The sequence below is a fragment of the Patagioenas fasciata genome, chromosome 2, assembly GCF_037038585.1.
Source record: "Patagioenas fasciata isolate bPatFas1 chromosome 2, bPatFas1.hap1, whole genome shotgun sequence".
In the NCBI taxonomy this organism is placed as follows: domain Eukaryota; kingdom Metazoa; phylum Chordata; class Aves; order Columbiformes; family Columbidae; genus Patagioenas; species Patagioenas fasciata.
This window is the reverse complement of record NC_092521.1, coordinates 102,249,242-102,268,748: the sequence shown is the minus strand read 5'-3', so window position 1 is coordinate 102,268,748 and position 19,507 is coordinate 102,249,242. Positions and strand designations below refer to the sequence as shown.

Below are 19,507 nucleotides of genomic sequence, written 5' to 3'. Positions count from 1 at the left end.
TCTCTTTCATTAAGCTGGCAGAAGTCAATTAGATAATAACATTGTGAAACAATTTTAACTTCTTCCCTTCACAATCTTGAAGTTGGCAGTCCTGCCCTAAACCCTTCCTAGTTAGCCTTGCCCATGCAGCATTACTGAAGTTTTGAAGAAAAAATATCAAGAATAATTAACTATAATAGTCACAAAAGTGAGTTGCAGAAGAGGCATGCGTCTATCACTTAATCTCCAGATGTTTAATATGATTTTTGGAAGGGTTGCAGAACTCTTATTTTCCAACTTGCAAAGCAAAAGGAAATATGAATGTCAGGAGAGATTAATCAAATAATTCTATGCAGGCTTCAAATGTGAAAAACTTATGTCTTTGCTCAAAACTTAAAGGGTGTTTAAGAATGTAGTGAAGTTGAAAATACATGGCAATACTGTGTGAAATTGAGAAAACAACAATCACTGCTATATATAAGAAGAGAGCAAAATGTGAAAGCTATTATGTTTCCTTTAAAATCAGAGAATTGATAAGTTGGTTTTAGAGAGCTATAGTGGTGGGTTTTTGTTTATTTTTTTGAACTTAGGTTTATGCAGTGTGAGCTGCTCTGTTCCTAAAATGCCACATTACTGAGTTTGTATCTCAATTGACCTTTGTTACAGTTGCAAAATGGTCTCTGTCAAGAAGCAGTAGTTTTTAATCATTTATACCTAGGTTATCTGAAACTTTAAAGTAAGATGTTTGTCAGAATGTCTTAATTATTGTAATATTATTCTTTTGCAGTTATTTGAAATCTATTTAAAACCTCTTATTCAAATTTCACCTCTTCAAGAGCAGGTCGTCCTTCTGCTCTTTAAAAAGCCACTGCATTAAAACAAATATAATCATTTCTGCATCTAGAGGCACAAAATTAGTTTTTTATTGCTTGTGATATTTCAAACCTACCATCAACTTTATTCCTGGTACTTAGACCATTTGGAACAGATATATTTTTAAAGAATTGTATCAGTTTAATCTAGCTGATTAGGGGAAATAGTAAGCAACAGCAGAAACATAACATGAAATTTTTATGCAAGAAAATTCAAAAAGAGGCTGGAAGAAATGTCCAGGGAACTGTTTTCTTCCACATTTTTTCAGCATCCAGGAGATTAGATAAGAAATAATGAAGGCTTCTCATTTTGCCAAAAAGGAGATAGTACGCAGAGGAGCTAGGAAGCTTCTCTCCAGAGTTTTATATATAGTGATTAAAGACTAACCTCCAGTCACTTTTTGTAAGATGGAATTTGAAAGAAGGACCTGAGGACAACGCTTCCACTGAATGATCAGCATCCTAACTTTGGCCTCACTGTAACTTTAAGCTTTCCCCTGCTGCCCCACCCAGCTCCCCATTATATTATGTATACGCTAATTATGCTGACAACTCAGGCTAATAGATACCAGGTAAAACTGTCATATGGCATATGGTCTGTATTTGACTCCTTTAATTCAAAAGTTTTATATTTATGGGTTAGAGACGAGCTTTGTTAACAACTCCAGAAGCAGTGCTTCAGACAGTACTCAAGGTACCATGAGTAAGATGTGATAGCAAATTAGAAAGAATCTGAAAATGCTATCAGGAGTTCTATCAGGAGTAGCTTGCACACAGGTAGTACAGACACCTTCTAATAAAAAGATACGATGTCGTTTCTGATATAGCATATACCCACATTTTGTTTACTTCATTTCTTAAATTTTTATGTGAAGTACTGGTTAGCACGTATGAGATATTTATTAGTTTTTCAAATCATTGCAATTCATTTCAAAAGGCTGTATCTTGGGAGTATAATGAATTACTACAGACACATTTCAGTGTTCCAGTTCTGCATAATTCTATATGTTGCTTTAGGCGAAAGCCTTGTGCTATGGTGGACTATAAAGTCTGGATGCACAGCTACTTCTCACAGCTTTGGACTTTTTATTGATAATTACACAGATGGCGAAGAGTGTTTAGCTACGGAGATGTTTTTAGAGAAAAAATAGTTTGCAAAAATAATTTATGCAGTGAATAAAATTCAGTGTCTTTTTTCTAAGTGCATCTTCACTAAGATGTAGTATTGCATTATTTTAATGTTCTCTGAAATGGTATCTAATGATGCTCATTTTTGCTAGTCTAAAGGAAAGTGTTATTTGTTGACTTCTTAAAATTAAACCCGCTTTTTGAGTTACTGCCACATTTTACTATTTAATTTCTAATGGAATATGCCCTGACATTCAGATTCGTTGTAGAATTGGCTTGGATGCTGCAGGCCACTTCTTTATGTGTGGGGATATACAGAATGCTCTAACAAGACATGTTAGTGTGTAATAAAGACAGTACTCTGCAGTATTAGATTACACCAACTAGAAAACAGTCTGATAAGGAAACTTCAGTACCCAATGTGAGATTTCCAGGATTGCTACACTGAGTACAAGCAAAGGTGCAGTGTGGGCTCCTGTTGGTGTACTCAGCACCAGGAGTCGTTGCTTTGTCTGCCTTACATCATGTTGCAAATGTGTGTTCTACCTTCTCTTGTCCTCTGAGGCTTAGTGTTGTTTGATCTTTACTATAGGTGCTGTTAGAACAGCACTGTGGAAAATTCAGTTGTTTAAGTTGGTAAAATTGCTAGTAGTTGCATTTGATTACTATCTCTCAGTGGTTTCAGTTGTACATGACTGAGTAGGTGGCATAGATCTGAGACTTAACACAGCTGGTACTAGTATTTTTTGTCAGTTGATTGACTTGATTATCACACTGATAAACGGATGAAAATTGCTAGTGGAGGAACTGAAAACAAGATAGGAAATACTGTCCTTTTGGTAAAGCTAGCAGACTTGGAAAGCAGGTAAACCTTATGATGTTTTTCTGGAATATACTATTCACTTCTAGTCAAAACTTGAGAATTTATGAAGAGAATTCACAGGCTCATGTAGTTAGGCAGACTAAGTGGGTTGATTTGGTATCAGACTGTTCTTTTAGTGGTTGAGCTTTATTATTAGTTACTTTAGCTGGAAAAAAAAAGTTCTTGAGAGATTGACGCTAACTTGATTTCCATAGGTATCTTGGAACTCCTGTAGAGAACTGCTAGTGTTTCTTGCTACAGCTTCTTGTACCTTGGTCTTCTGCTACTCCCTTTGCCCTCACAAATGTGTTGTGGCAGAGTTAGGAGTCAGACTGAATTTGAAGCTGGGAGGGTGAAAAATTGAACTGGTGTGAAAGATCATTATCAATAACAAAGACTGGCTTTCAGAAATAACTTTGCAGACAGGCCAGACAAAAGTTCTGATTTTCCTCTGACATTGTACATTTTAGAAGTGCTAATATAATGGAAAAGGTATTTAAAAATTAGCTATAGGAACACATTGTTGACAGAATTAAATATAAAACAACTGTTACTTTTGCATGAAGCGCAGTTTTAAAGAGCAAGTACTGAAAATAATTACTCATAACATGAATCTTAACTACCTTAGAGTAAACACACATATAAGTAGGTATAAGGAGTTTTTGAGGTTAACTACCTGAGGGTTATGATGGGGCGGTCTCATGGATTTGGAACCCATATTAGTTTTTGCTTTATACTTTGAGGGATGATATAATGCACATTGACAGATCTCCTATTTATAATGCTGTTGATTAAACTCCAAACTGATTGCTGCTCATCCTATGCTTTTGTTGGTCTCCTATTCCAGTTCGCTTCAGTCTGATTTTTTATTTAGAACCCTAACACCTTAGCATGTTTTGACATTCTTGTCATCTAATACCTGCTGATCAGATACCTGCTGCTTGGAATCATGATAGTGATTCTGATGGGAAAAGATGTTTCGTATAGGTATGTGTTTCAGCTTCTCAGGCTGTGTAAATATGTATGTGTTTATATCCTGAGTTAACAGGTTCTGAATTTGTCACCTGTTATATCTTGGAAGGGGATATTCCTATGTCATCATGACTTGTTTGTCTATAAGGGGGTTTTGTTGTTGTTTTTCACCCAAGGATGCAAATGTTTCTAGGGTTGTAGCAAGGACCTGGACCTAGAACTCTTGAATTCTAATGAGATAAAAAAATAACTCATTTTGGGCAGTAGCTTAACCTCTCTGTCTCAGTTTTTCAGTCCTTCAAATAAGAATGTTAAATCTTAAGTCTTACAAATATTAAAACACTACAGAACATACAGAAATTAAATTTGTATGTGTGCTGTGTATAGTTTTGAATGAGTTGTTCACAGCAGTTACTGAATGGGCACCTCTAGAGAATGAAAACGCTCTATTTCAGCTTTTGATATTTCGCTTTTCTAAAATGAAATCTTCAGGCATTCTTCTGACTCAGGAGACCTCTTTTCCACTAAAATTGCCAACAAATGTCAGATAGTGCCAATGACACGAGTAACTTCTGTGGCCCAGCAAAGCTACCTGTTGCTAACAGGGCTGTGACAAGCAGCTCGTATGTGTGAGAATGCTCCATGACTGTAAGCCTGACAACTCCTGACTTGTCAGAAATAGCAGCACTGTTTGGTAGCAGTTGTAAAAGACTACTTTTTCCAATTTTAAAACTTTGCTATTGATACTATGGATGAGACCTGAGCATCTCCTGTACATTTTTTTTTTCTCTGATACTTCTACAGTAGCTAACTGATTATAAAACTGTAAACTTTTTAAACCAGTGAATGATTTATTCAAACAGATGAAATCTATTTATTAATGTGTTCATCAGAGATCCATTTTGTATAAATTGTAACATTTTCACCAAACAATAACATCTTTAACTTGCATTCTTGCATTTATATTCTTGTGACTCTTTATTCATGTCTGCCTAAGTTGATTACATTTCTTCTTTTTTTTAAGGTAAAGTGCAAGTTAAGAGTTCAGACATACAAGTTGGAGACCTCATCATAGTGGAAAAGGTTGATACTTTTTAAATATATTTTAGAGACTAAAAATTATTAACATGCTAATTATCTTCTGAAGAAAAGTATGTTGAGGTACTTATCTGTGAAGTACTAACTAGCTACTATTTTAGTTCAAGTCTTATTTGAGAATCTTCAAGGAAGTCTGTTTTTGGATTAATTATAAGCTTAATTGAATGTAAGCATTTTTATTTTACAAGTTGGTATATGTTTAAATTTATCTAGTGAAGGAAATACAGTTACTGAATTAAATTCTCTGGCTTGTGCTGTGGTGAATGTTCTAAGCTGTCTAATTATTGATATCTTCCTTTTGTTGCTCAAATCAGTGTTTTTCTATGTCTGAAACCTTCAAGGATAACTTTATTTTTATATAAATGTATTCTATTATATAATATTATATATAACTGAATAATACAGAAGTATATATATATATATATATATATTTAAAAGGAGAATAACCTTTACAGTTTGATTGCAAATGGTGAGTGAGAGCTATGAACTTTTTTCCTGTCTATGTTAGTATTATAATAAAGGCAGTGTTGCTTATTTCAGATGGCTTTCTGGCATGTTAAGAAGTTATTGTGACCTTGGAAGTCAACATAATCTTCTTGTCAGAGCAAACTATTTTACTTAAATTCATTCGGGAAAGGTGAATCACTCTGTGGATGCCAGCAAGTGATTCTCATCATGCTTTGTATCAGAGAGCTGATCCTTGGAGATGCTGGAATGAGGCACCTCAAGCTGAGGCTTGTATCTACAGCTTTTTTTGAAGTGTTGTATGGCCAGCTTGGCAGAAGAATCTTTAGTTGGACTCAGTGACTAGACTTTTCTAAACTTCTCAGTGGTTTTGTTTCTATTTAGTAGAGTAAATGTTTTTGTAATAAAAGAAAATCCTTCGGCAAAGATGCCCTCCTAATACTTTTTTTTTTTTTCCTTCTTTCTTTCTTGTTAGTAACTACTCTTTTTACTTTGAGAGCTCAAATTGTTACTGAATAGAGATTACTTTCCTTTTTCAGCCCTACATAAAAAACCCCTTCTTCTGTTTGTTTTGGAAAACTTCTGTTTCCTTCCTTTCTGTTTCTTCTATACTCCAAATAAAGAACAATACAGATGACTCTCATTTGGTTTCTTGCTGTCAGTTTAAAATATATCTATTTTCATGTAGTTTGTACTATTTCTTGCTTTTTTCTTTTCTCTCTTTTGTCTGCTATCTGTACCCAATATCTTTTTTGGCCTGTCTGAGCAGCATACACTAGCGTAGAAAAGATTAGCACTAATGTTATTAGATCATATATTGTGAGTACCTGAAGTCTCTAATGAAAAAAAGTAATGTTTAAGGATTTAGGGAAATAATTACTAGAGTTCTTTTGATGAAGATTTTACTTGGGTATTTCAGTAAGATGCACAGAATTGTTTGAATGTTATATTTCAGCTTCAAGCTCCCTCCTGCGCCAGCAGAGCTTGCTTTACTTTTGGCGTAGCTGGGAATGCCTTCAGACTAATGAAATTAAATGTTTTCTGGTTCTATTGAAAAGTGTATTTTGTTGGAGCAAGCAGTTTTCAATTTCAGAGTATGACTGTTAAGCCAAAGAACCAGTCAGGAGTGAAATGTTCAATTGCTCACTCTAATGGCAAAGGAACAAGTTAACATTGTATTTGACTGGAAGATGCATCAACAGCATTTCTGCAGTGAAATTAATGACTCATTTGAGCTAAAGATCCATATGTTAACTAGTGACTGCATCACAAATACTAACAACTTAAGTGAAAGGCTTTTCTATATTTAAGCCTTGAATATCCTCCGATTATTTTCCTTTTTTTAATAGGCCTGATTAATTTCAAAGCAGCTCTAAACAACTGCGCTGTGCTTAAAACAGTTTTGTTCCAAGTAATATATCTATTGTTTCAACTTAAAAATTTGTAATGTACTAATACTAGGACATGAAGAGACTCGAACAGAAGAAAACATTGCCTGTTTTTAAAAGGTAGAAGACATTTTTTCATGTTAGCTGGAAAACAGTCTCCTGCCTCAAGCAGACAGGCTACTTCCTAGATGTTCTACTTGGCTTGTGTTAAGATATATTTTTAGTTTCCAATGGGAGCACAGGTGTGCACAGTGTTCCTAAAAAACACAATTGAAGAGATGAGTTGATGAGTTCAGATATTGTTATTTAGACACAGTAGCTTATTGACGTGTAGCTTATTGACAGTTTGGAATACATTTTGGAGAAGTGAAAAGGGCATGAAATTTTATAACACATTCAATTAACAACACGTAGTTAATAACATTTAATAATACATCATAATATTTTTAAACATGTGGACAGTAATGCCTTATCTGAAAATTGAGAGCTTCTCTTGCAGCTGTAAAGGGACATAATTGCTTTTTCTTAATCCCAGGTGCAAAGTGAAATTAATTCAGTATTTGTAAAGATTGCAGTTAATGCTAGCATGCAGCATTGCACAGCATGAAGATGCAAGAAAACAGCTGGGAAGTCTCTCTTCTCTTTAAAACTCAGAAGCAAGCAGGAATATTTTAGTCAATGAGAAAAGTACCTTGGAGAAGAAAGGACAGTAAATGCAAAATTCTGAGGGTCTGTAGCTATGGGCAGTTGTAGGGGAATCGGAAGACTGACTGGGAGCTGAAACAGCTTATGTAAATAACAATTTCATTATAATAGCCTGAAAAAAATGAAAAGTAATTTCGAGGCTATTAGAACTGGTATTTTCAAGTGAATATTGTAGCCTATGTTGCAGGGAAGTAGAGGTGAGTTTGTGTGTTGTTTTCCAATCTGACTGGTATTCTTGGATGTCATGGAGTTCACTATGAGATCCCAGAAGCATTTACCTCATGTTGAGCATTGTCTTGCCATAGTTAGATCTCTATAAATGAATCTCTAGGTCTGTGACATAGATAAACAGTGAGAGAAATACAAGCTCTCCTTTCCTGGAGCTTTAATTCTGCCCAGACTTAAGCAAAACAATGTATTCAAATCATTTTCATGACTTATTCAAATTTCAGTATATATCAGTAAAGATTTCTAGCTTCATCTCCATGGTAATTGAGATTACATAGTTTCTTCATGGCTTTCTGAATGCTTGAAGTTGTATGTGTTGTCATTTTAACTTGTTCCAATTTGATAAATATGACATGAAAGGGCTAACATGATTGACATATTGCTGCCGTTTGTCTGTGATAATGTACAACAGAACTTAATTTTCTCCATAACGAGGTGTTAAAGATTTTTGTAGCATGCTTGCCATCTGTTTCTGCATTGTCACTCTTTTTTAGTGACTAGGTATGTCTTCGGAGGGGGATCTTTGCTCTCCAGTGTTAGAAGTAATAGTGACAACGTTTTTTGATATCTAATACTTCTCTAGTACTGTTCTACCCACTTCCAATATGTGGAAATCCTGATGAAAAATGAGATAAATACTGTTGTCTTTTTGGCTTCTATTTTTTTTCCTGAGGCATAAAGTAACGACAAGACAGTCTCTGGCTTTCCCTACATGGAAGGATACATTCAGATATGTTAATGCAGAAGAGCTTATGTTGTTTTACAGAAAAGCAAAACAAACAGGGAACACATTAAAAAGACATCAAATCAAGATCCAGTTTTTTCTGTTAAAATGTGAAAATGATGACGTAACTAATTTGATTGCGGTCTACCACTTCCTCAAGGGGGCTGATCTCCTCTCTCTGGTGACCAGCAACAGGACACAAGGAAGTGGAATGAAGCTGCATCAGGGGAAGTACAGGCTGGATATTAGGAAAAGGTTCTTCACTGAGGTGGTCGGTCACTGAACAGGCTCCCCAGGGAAGTGGCCACAGCACCGAGCCTGTCAGAGTTCAAGGAGCATCTGGATGACACTCTTCATCAGATAGTTTATTTTTAGGTAGTCCTGCAAGGAGCAGGGAATTGGACTTCATGATCCTTGTGGGTCCTTTCCACCTTGAGATATTCTACTCATTTTTATCAGGCCTAAAGTCTTGAACATTGGATAGCAAGTACCAAATAAATGTTTAACTTTCCCAACGTGAAACATGCATTCACCATGGAAGCTGGCAATCGTTTCTAAAAACCTGATGCCTCATTTGGATTAGTATTAAAAATTCTATTTAATGCAGTACTAGATGACTTGACTGCTATTTTTGCAAAATTTTTGGCTGTTGGTCAAGTGTTTTCGCTTGTTTACAAGTAATTGAAAGTTTGTAGGCATGAAGCCAGTAACCTGAAACTTATGTAATGGATTTATGTCAGAGCCGGCAGGGAAGCTGCAAAAATGTATGGCTAATCTATATGAAGACTGGATATCTGTTTAATTGCTATTGTCATTTAAGGATAGATTTATTTAATTTTGAAGCTGCGTTTTTCCCTTCCTCTTTTTTTCTTTCCTCTAATGGGTGCACAATAATATATATATACACACATATATATATATATTAAGGTTAATGTTTTTACTGCATTTTTTTTCCAAACCTGAATATAAGATTTCTGGTTGAATCACGGATAATACATTTCATTACATGTTTAATTGTTTTCTGTTATAAGACAAGACTCCAAAAAATGCTGTACTAGCTGTAGCTGCAGGTGAGCAGCCCCTTTGAAGGTGACTACTGTTGACAGACAGGCACATTAATTTTTAGCTCTTTGTGCTTTTTTAAACAAACAACAATTGGTGCAAATCAGGAAGTATTCATGCATGAAAATGCATAATTTTGAGGTATGCATAGGGGTTTTTCCTAACCACATAGGATTTTTAGCTAAACCAGAACATGCATATATTTTCCAGTGTTTCCAAACTTGCTTGTTTTTCAAGTGTCTTGTTTACTTGATATAGTACCATCCCTGTAGCACTTCATGGCACCTCTATATTGAACTTCCTATCAGCAAAGTGCACAGTTGCAGTTGCTTCCAGTCCCACTTCTGATTCTGAGTCCTTGAGAGTAGGTTATAGAGAGTGGACAACAGATACCTGCCTCCCAGAGATTTGGAGAGCTTACGTCATCTTATTTTAAAAGCTGAGCCCATAGAACTCAGAATCTGGCAGTTGGCTCTGGCAGATCTATTCAGATCACACTATTTCCAATGGCACTGTTGTGGCTGCATGTTGGTCTGGGAAAGTAATGGAAAAGTTAGGAGTAATGGAAAAGTATACCTGCAGTATCCTGGATATTTTGTGGTCAGATACAATATTGCTATATGAGTATTGCTTCTCAAGAACTAAGGCAAATGTTAGAGTACGGCATTATATGCGGGGGAAAAGCATCAGCTTCTTCAGTGTTGTTGTCTGGTGTAAATACACATTCTTCATTACAAATGAGACAATGTGAAATTTTTCACTCTCTGAACTGATTTTTATGGATAGTTAGGCATACTAATTTGAAGGTCCCACATGCTAGGTGTCTGTCATATCTATCAGATAAAACACTGCTTTGTATATTGTAGCTGTTTTATTAGAGGGGACTATGAGTGTATGTCCTTCTAAGATTTTGTTGTTGTTTGACATGCAGTGATGAAGTGGAAGTGCTGTCTTCAAAAATTTAAAAGGTGGAGGGTTAAAAATGAGAAACTACATTTCTGGTTTCAAATCAAACTAGTCTGAGGATGCTAGGTTTTTTTCTGTTTGTAGCAGTGTTGTGTCCTTAAATGTTGAGATGGCAGACTGGCTTGACTCAAATGAACAAAAATAGCCCTCTGTGTTTGCGTTGATTCTTTTAGGAGGTATTTGAATGTGTTTGCTGTGGTCTGGACTATTACCTAGCTTACTGTTAAATAAGTACATTCAGAGCTGCTACATGCTGAAGACACTTGAATTTCATGTAAAGATCATTTCAAACCCATTAAATTTTTCTTTGATAGTTACATCTTTATAATAACCCGTAGAAGTTGTGTCTTCTGCTTTGGTATGGTGGATCAAAGTATTATGACTAGGATTACCCTTATAAAATTTACAGGTGGGGTTCTATGCCACTTTCAGTATGTGACATGGTCCATTGCTTAATGTCTTGAAGTTGTCAGAATAGCTTTACCCCATCTTCGTTGTTGTTTCTTCTAAATAAAGTAACTAATCAGTTTTCTATAGCTGGTGGTTTACGCACAAAATAGAGCCACAATTGAATTATTATTTCTGTATTAATTTTGCAATTTGATGATAACTGAAGCGTGAAAGGGGAAGTGTGTAGCTCTGAAATGCTCATATACTGACATGCTTCTTAACTTTTTGTGTTGAGTAAATTCAGCTAGGTTATAAGGCTGAAATTTGTGAAGTTTGTGTATGCCACATTTATTTTCTTTTCCTCTCAGACAGTTGAGCTCTTAAAAAAAATAAAAGATAACCTTAGCTATTCACTGCCTTTCACAGTAATATCAACCAAGTATAACAGGAAAATCTGAAATTTATTCTCTTTCTATGTGAAAAATATCCCTGTTATATCCTCTTAAAAAGTAAACTGAGAAATATTTTAGCATGAAACTAGTAAAACCATTGCTAATAATCCACTGAGATTTCTAAATTGATTAAAGGTAGTCTGCAAATGAAATGCAAATGAATCTCTGTGTTTAGCTTCAGTATAAAACAGCACAACATGTCATACTGGACGTAAGATGTGATGGAAGAAACTGCAATTCAAATGGTGTCTTTTCTCATTGCTCTGTCCACTGTTCACTCTGGTCCTTGTCGGCTTAGTCAGTTACCTTTTTTCCAGTCCCGTATTTCTTTCAGGTTTTGACATGTTGCTTATTTTTACTTCCTTCAGTTTTTCATTCTTAAACATTCTGTTGGCAAGGTATAACTGGTGCTGGTAGATCCCTTGTTAACAAGTGGTAGGAGAACCAAAGATTTGGGTAGTCATGTAGCAGGCAGGGTGTGGGTGGGAGAGTGGGATTGTTCATTTTGTTTAATATGCAAAAGCTTAGATTGCCTTTTCTGTGGTCAACAAAAAATGATTTGATACAGATAGTTTTGTGCTTGAAAGGGAATTGGCAGAACAGGTGTGCAGATGTACCTGAGTCTGCATATCGCTCTATGCCTTAGATACAGATGAAGAAATTTTATTAATTTTTGTCTTTGAAAAGGAAAGGTTTATAGATATGTGAACTAGAATAATGCTGTTCCCTGACTTGTTGTTTTCTCTGTGAATGTTTGTGTGTGTTGGGAGAGAGAATACTTGGTATGTACATAATGTTTGCAACTTGAGCACCAAGACGCATGTTTTAAATTTCTCTGTTTCTTCTATTATGTATGCTGAGTGTCAGAGTTTTGCTCTGTGAAGTTATTTAAGATGTTTCAATTAAATATTTATATTCTTGAACTGTTGTTTTCAGTCAAGGAAATGTAAATCTGTTGTAGTTCTTCAGGTATTTATAATTCACTTATAAAGAACATCTGAAAGGATTAGCTGTTGTCTGCTTATTGTATAATTTTTCTAAAATATTGATTTCTGAATTGCAAATGTTGAATGTAAAGTGCTGTGAGAAATCCTATTTTAATTGAGTTTCAATCCAAGTGTGACCTTTCAGTGACAGATCTTACTGGACATTTGATTGGAATTCACTTTTTTTTTCCAACTTAAAAAAATACCTTTTTTTTTTTTCTTTCCTGCTCTCCTCAGAATCAACGAGTCCCATCTGACATGGTGTTTCTCAGAACATCGGAAAAAACTGGTATGTTGTAATAATTCAGATTGGTTACATGATAAAGTTTGTGATTGTGGTAAACCTTTACAGTGTGCATTGTGATGAATTTGAAGTGGTCAAATAGATTGATGGTAGATCTACCACCTTCAGATTAATGGGAGAAGGTCCATATGTAAGAAATACGGTATTCTTGGACTATAAAACAAGAGAAATCTTACTGCGAGTGTGCAACCTTTATAGGTATGTGCCTCTAAATAGATGATTTTTATAAATTGTTACAACAAAATGTTTAGATGAAGCAAATATTAAGACACCTTTATATTAAAAAGACTGTACTTGTTTAATATGACTTGACAGTATTTTAAATTATTTATGACTAATCTTTCTCTTGGAACACGCACTTAAATATAATCTGACTGTATGTCAGCTACTAAACTGAAAAGAATTGAAATCTGAACCTACTAGTATGTGATTAAACCACTTTTTTTTAATATTACAAGGATATAAAAACCTGAAATAAATTATTTTTTTATAAACTTAGAAATAATACTTCCTTTTGATCAGTCAAAAAAAGAATCTTGAGTGAGAGAAAGAAAAGTACTTCTCATTAACTCTGTTTTTCTTCACATGGTGATAGGGTCAATCTTTGAGAAACAAATATCTCGTTTATAGGAACCCTGTAAATTATAGCTTTTTAAATTAAAGTTTAGAAATTACTATTGGATGCCCCCGGTATAACGCATATGAGTTTCCCTCCTTGATGTTTACCATTTCTCTTCAGATCCTGAAGAACTGTCTGATATTTGTCAGACAGCACTAAATTTCACAAAGCTAATAACTGCGATATTGGTAAAGCCTGGATTAGTGGAACTTGCTATTTCACTGTGGCACCAGAGTTCTGTATTTCAGATAAAAGGCTAACTTTGCAGAGATTATTTGCGAGAGAAGACAAAAATATTTCTGTTAACCTACAGAAAAATACTAGAACTATATATCTGCTAAAAGAAGAAGAAATTACTGTATAGTTAGTATGTTTTGCTAATGACTTCCAAATGCTGATTAGATGCACTGGTCTGAACTGAAAAACTTTTGTAATAGTTGTTGGGAAGGAGTGAGTGAGGGTCCTGCTTGCTGTAGAGCAGTGTTTAGATCACTTAAAGAAACGTGTGACTTGAGTTGGATGCAAGTTTACCTCTATTACTTACTGCATGGAGGAAATATGCCAAGCAGAATCATCTGTGAGTTGGTTTAGAATGATTTATATGGGACAGGAGATGCGAAACAGTAGAGAGAGGCACTCCCATTGAATGACAAGGTTCAGAATGGGCCCCCTTGCTTTGTAAACTACTCAGAGAGTGGTTTAGGTGTGGCTGGATCCAAACTTAGCCCCAGACTTGATCAACAGTTCGTGTCTAAGAGACATAGAGGGTAAGGGATTATGTATATTTAAGGCCAAATGATTATATTTGCACACCCAATTCTTTATATTGTTTGGCTAGGATTTCAAAGTTTTGTCATTCTTCATCTCAACCTCCTTGCCTCCTTTTGTAGGGGGCCTGGTGTCAGTTCACTCCAAAGTCTGGTCCCAGGTCTCTTGAAGCAAGCTCTCAAGCATCGAAGTTCATTGGCAATGAGGATGGGATCTCAGGTCTCTCCAAGCAAACTCTTCAGGCATCAGAGTTCGCAGAAATAAATAATTTAATGGACTAGTACAGCAGTAGGGTGCCTTCACAGAGGTCACAGCCAAGCATAGAAATGCCTGGGCTTTTGTACCTTTACAGACTATTTACCTGCCTCTCACACCATGATTCAGTCCAGTAGTAATATTTGAGTCTGGGGTCTTGCTTCTCACTGGATCATTTTCCTTGACCTCAGACAGCCCCTTGTTTTGTTTAGCTGTAGATACTGTTTACAGTCCATATCCACTTTGTGCCTGCCTTGAAGGTGTTGTTTTATCTGAATGAATCCTGTTATGCTCAGCAAAGTGCAAAACAGGCCTTATAGTGCAGGTGCCCATGATGGTCTGTAGCTTCGTACTTGCTTTGAAAGAAAGCGTTGTTTTGCCTGAGAAAATTCTGTTCTCAGAAAAGTGCAAAATGGGCCTTATCTTCCACGTGGTTGTGATGGTTTGTAGCTTCTTTGTGTTCATTAAGTACATACAAGTTGAGTGAATGTGAGTGGAACTTTACAACATACAGTTTAAGATGTCAGCAAATTTAGCTTATTAACGTGAAGCAGGCAGTATATTAAAAATCACATGACCTTATAATTCTATTTAAAACCATTTACTTAAGCTAAATGATTAATATTAAACTTAAATTTGGCTCATCCAGTGATCTGTGAGTACTAAAAGATCATTGCCACACAGCCAGCCTGTTTAGCAGAGAGAGCTCACTGTAGCTCACCCAGGTTGTCATATTTATGGAATAAAGCATTTGGCTTGTAGTCAAATTGCACACAGTAGGAAAGGTCTTCATGAGGCTCCCTGCACCCACCACTGATCAGTGTTCAGTGCTGTTCTGCTTCTTTGTGGCTTTCCTAAAAGGAGTTCTTGGCCCAGGCCCAGCTGCAGCTCAGGCCTTTACCTGAACAAAACAAGTTCTTAAATTACATATTTTGCATATATGCACTACAGCATGTTTTCCTCCCTGTTAATTCCTAAATTCCCGGTTTCTGTTTGTGAGCTTATAAGACACTGTAGTCTCCCTTCCCTGTAGTACTGTTAGTTGAAGGATGGATCACAGGTATGGTTGTCAATGAACAATACAGGCCAGAAATGCATTTGCACAGGATACCTCCATGTCTTGACTAGAGTATATATGAATAGTAAATCTTGAAGGACCACAATTGATGTAAGTTAAACTAGCTCTTTGTCAAGATATAGATGGGGGGAGAAGATCAGAAATGTGTGTAGAAAAACATCTTTGAAAGCAAAATTCAACAAGTCCACTTCAGTGTGTAAATCTATTTCAGTCACCTTTCTTAGAATCTCACAATTATATTTTTCCTGCAAGAAGCTCCATTAATTTGCTATTTAGAAAACAAAACTACTTATTTTAAAAGTGTATCAGGTTGTAACAATAGACTTTCTATAATTCATTTAAAAAATAAAAAATGCTTGTGAGCACTTTGAAAGAGTTGTGTACCTACTAGGTAAATGTTAAGTATAATATAAAGTGAGTAAATTGAGTGAAATCTTCCCAGAATTCTGATATAAATTATTTTATATACATTTATGCTGCACATGGAATGTGATTTTTAACATTGAAAATGCACTTTCTATAGGCATGCAGCAGGTTAAGTAGTTATATTGGTGTTGCACTTCTTTAAAAGCAAAACAAAGAAACAAACAGAAACCACAAGAAAAAAATCCCCCGAACTTCAAGCATATGGCAGTAATTGCTTTTTGACTGAAGAGTGAACACTTACATCTGTAATTGTTTCTTCCTAAATGTTGCAGTTTTGACTGATTTATGGTTTAATTTATAGCTGGCACTTTAAGTACTTTGTAAAACACATTAGTTTTTGCATGGGTTTATCTTCTGTATGTAATTTTATTTTATCTTCTGTGCAATAAAACAGTTTAACTATAACTTGTTAGTATAAACTATAAAGAACAGAGCAAAGAGTTCAAACAAATCTTAAAATCCAACCTACCCTGTAAGCTTCTTTTGGGGCAAAGTACTGTTTTCCAACTCCAATATTTACACTATATATTAATGTAGTCTGAAGTACTGCAATATCCTATAGCTTCAGTTAAAAAGAAGCAGTTTGAGTTATAAATGGGTAGTTTACAAAGTTCAGCCTAAAACTATTCTGGCTTCTTTTCATACAAGTGTGGTACCACTGAAGAAATGAGGCAGTGGTGTGTGCTTGTTTTTTCTCCCCTTGCATTTCCCACCCACCCCTCCAAATTCACGTTGGGTTTTTCAGATACTCTAAACTCTACATGGCAGAAGCTGAATTTCAGGGATTCAAGCTTATTTTTATAAAACTGTGGGGGTTTTTTTGTTTGTTTGTTTGTTTTACTTTGTCAAGTACGTTGCCTTTTATATAGAATGATACCCTCATATAATCTGATATAACGACTTGACGCCGATTGTGTTCATTTATGTAGTTTCTCTAGTTTCTAAGACTCCTATGGATTATTTAACTGGACTTTTAGCAAAGTTAGTCTAAGGACTAACGTAGGTGGGTCTTTATTTCATATTCATGTTTGACAGTCTGTAACATTGATATTTCTCTCTTTCATGAATGGAAGCAGCTAGGCTGTTTGAATTTAGAGTTAAGATTACTTCCCGGGGGATGGAGCAGGTAGAAATCACTTCTCGGATGTGAAATTCTTTGCTGCTGTGAGTCTCCTCATATAAGACGGATTTCAACAAGATAATCATTGGCTTCCAAAAAAAATTATTAAGAACAAAACCTCTGGAATAATATATTTGCTTTACATATATTTTAAAAGGAAGTGAGGGGAAGATTAGGGCTGAATCCTGGTTTTGCTCATTATTTATGGCAGAGATGACATGCAACTTGGAAGCTTTGTCCCATTTATTAGCCTTCCACCAGATTAAAGGAAATGTTTATGCTGAGCTGGCTGCAGAATATGGTTTAAGCAGATATCATTCTAAAAACAACTGACTACCTTAGTGGAAAGCTGTTATGCAGATGCAGGCAAGATCTCTGTTACACCATCAGAATACTCTCTTACTGAAATTAAGCTAGATCCTAAGTGGCCTTGTCAGCCCTTTGTTCCAGCTTGTCAGGGTCCCACTGGACATCCCCCATTGCATAGATCAGTTTCTTGGATTTCACTTATGAAACTCCGTAAAAATGGTGTATTTACTCAGGCATAAATTACTAGTTGCAAACATGTTTATATTTTTCAGAATTGTATTGTGAAGAGCAATCTCACATTAAAATTTGCATATAAGGGTTTTCACATTTTCAAGTTTTTACTTTAACAAAAACGGTATCAGTAAGATGTGGGAACAAAATCAGAAAGTTATTTTATTTATTTTGAAGCTTTCTAGCAATTCATTTCTGCAGCAATATAACTGCCTCAGATGTGATATTTTTCAAAAATTTTAACTGTTTTACTAGCACAAACAATGCAATGCAAGTACAGGCTAAGTCAGTCATGTAGCTTGATTTGCTGTTGGAAGGAGCTCTGAGTAAACTTGTAAAGCCTTAATCCAGAGCATGCTTTCTCAAACAAAGTCTGCTAATTTAAGAAAGGACTTACTTTGGAAAGGGTGAATCCTTAAGCATTTCTCCACAGAGAGTTTTGTGCTGGCAAGTATGTTTTACTTGTTTAGAAGGTCTAGGTTTGTAGATCTGAAAAAGCAATTATTAGTAGAACATTTGTGTATTTATACAATACCCCAAACTCACTGCAAGTAAATATATAATAAAGGCGATGCAAGCAGTATCTATTTATTTGCAACAGTTAGGACTAAGTGATCTACTAACAGCTTAATTGTCTGAGCCCCAGCCTGTTCTGGAACTTCAGATATTTGAAAATCAAACTAGATGAAAAAATGTCAGTTTGGAATTCAGTTGTGCGACTGATGTCACTTTCTATCTCTTCATAAAACCAACTACTGCAGAATAATACAGCTGAAGGAGTTACATTTGTCACACATTCTGGAATTCTCTATGTTTAGAAAACAAGCCTTATAATACCTACCTGTCTGGGAACTAAAACGCTTTGAAAATCTATTGCTATGGAGAGTGATAAATGACTAAAGCTTAGTTTTGCACATACGGCCAGATAAACTTTTATCTTCAGGGCATGAGTAGCTGCCAACAATCTGTCCAAACTACTTTAATCTCTTTCTATACTTCAGCTCCTATTCTGTTTTTAACATTTGATTTAACTCAGGCTTGAAATGTTTTGGTATCTACTTTAGGCTACTGAGTAATACTGATTCGATGTGATCAGCTACTTGTTTAAGGTATAGTCAGATAGTATGAGTGTTATGTAGTGGAAGGAGGAGGCCTTGGCAGGCTCCTAATTCTCTCTGTCATTGATGTAAAATTACTCGGTAAAATTTTATTAGAAGACATGATCATGTATTTCATTCCCTAATTATTTTATTTTATGTGTGTACTTTTATGACTAGCACAAGGCATGTGCTTAATTAGATTTGCAGCAAAATAATCAGTAACAGAAATATTTTACAATTTTTTTTGTAGAAGAAAAAATACTAGTAAGAGTTGAAAAAGTTGATCTGTAAGGAGGCTGTGTATTGTGTCAGACCTAAGTTTGCCTGTTCCCACTTTCTTGTTGTACTTCCCCAGAATTTCAGAGCATTTCATGGCTTGGCTGGAGTAGCAGTTTGAATATTTTGCAATCCCATTCAATTCCCCCAGTTATGGGAAACAGCGTAGAAAAGCTGAAGGTGAGAATCATCAAAGCAGATCTCAGAGGCTTGGCAAGTCAAGCAAACAAACAATGTATGCTTATAAGTGAGAGGCTGTGGATATGTTGTCAAAGGCTTTGAAAATAAAAGACAATTAATTACCTGTGCAGAAATTAGGCTCAAGAATTCCTTGTGTAGCACCAGTTTATAATGTGTTTCCTGTAAACTATCTGTTCATAAGACTGATGCTTTGTTATGGTTTCTTAGGGATATTGTCATCTTTACTCTCTGTTAGATTGTTTAATTTTTTTTTCTTACTTGAAGGCTTTACTAGGCAAGCTGTTAATGTTAACTTGCTAATTCTTTGAAACAACTGGAAAACATCTCTTGGTGATCCTCATCTTTATTATGAAAAAAGAATTTCAGCATGGCCTCTGAAGTCCTGATTATCAGGTCTAAAGAGGAGTGATTTTTTGCAGTAGTTTTAGAGTTGTCTCCCTAAAAATTTAGAAACGATCCTCAGATCAATCTTAATATATTCATACAGAAAGGTTGGCTCGCACATGTGGATCTGATTCTGACTTTCATACGGGGCTTGAGGTG

At 35.4% G+C, this 19,507-nt stretch overlaps 1 protein-coding gene across 6 annotated transcripts in view; it reads left to right on the top strand.

Annotated features, from left to right (window-relative positions):
• Positions 1–19,507, top strand: part of ATP9B (ATPase phospholipid transporting 9B (putative)) — a 165,202-nt gene that overhangs the window by 37,990 nt on the left and 107,705 nt on the right. For all 6 annotated transcript variants that reach the window (XM_065830090.2, XM_065830088.2, XM_065830087.2 and 3 more), the window contains 2 exons: positions 4,838–4,896; positions 12,515–12,566. In XM_065830090.2, coding sequence (XP_065686162.1) covers positions 4,838–4,896; positions 12,515–12,566 — 111 coding nt within the window. The remainder of the gene's footprint in view (positions 1–4,837; positions 4,897–12,514; positions 12,567–19,507) is intronic.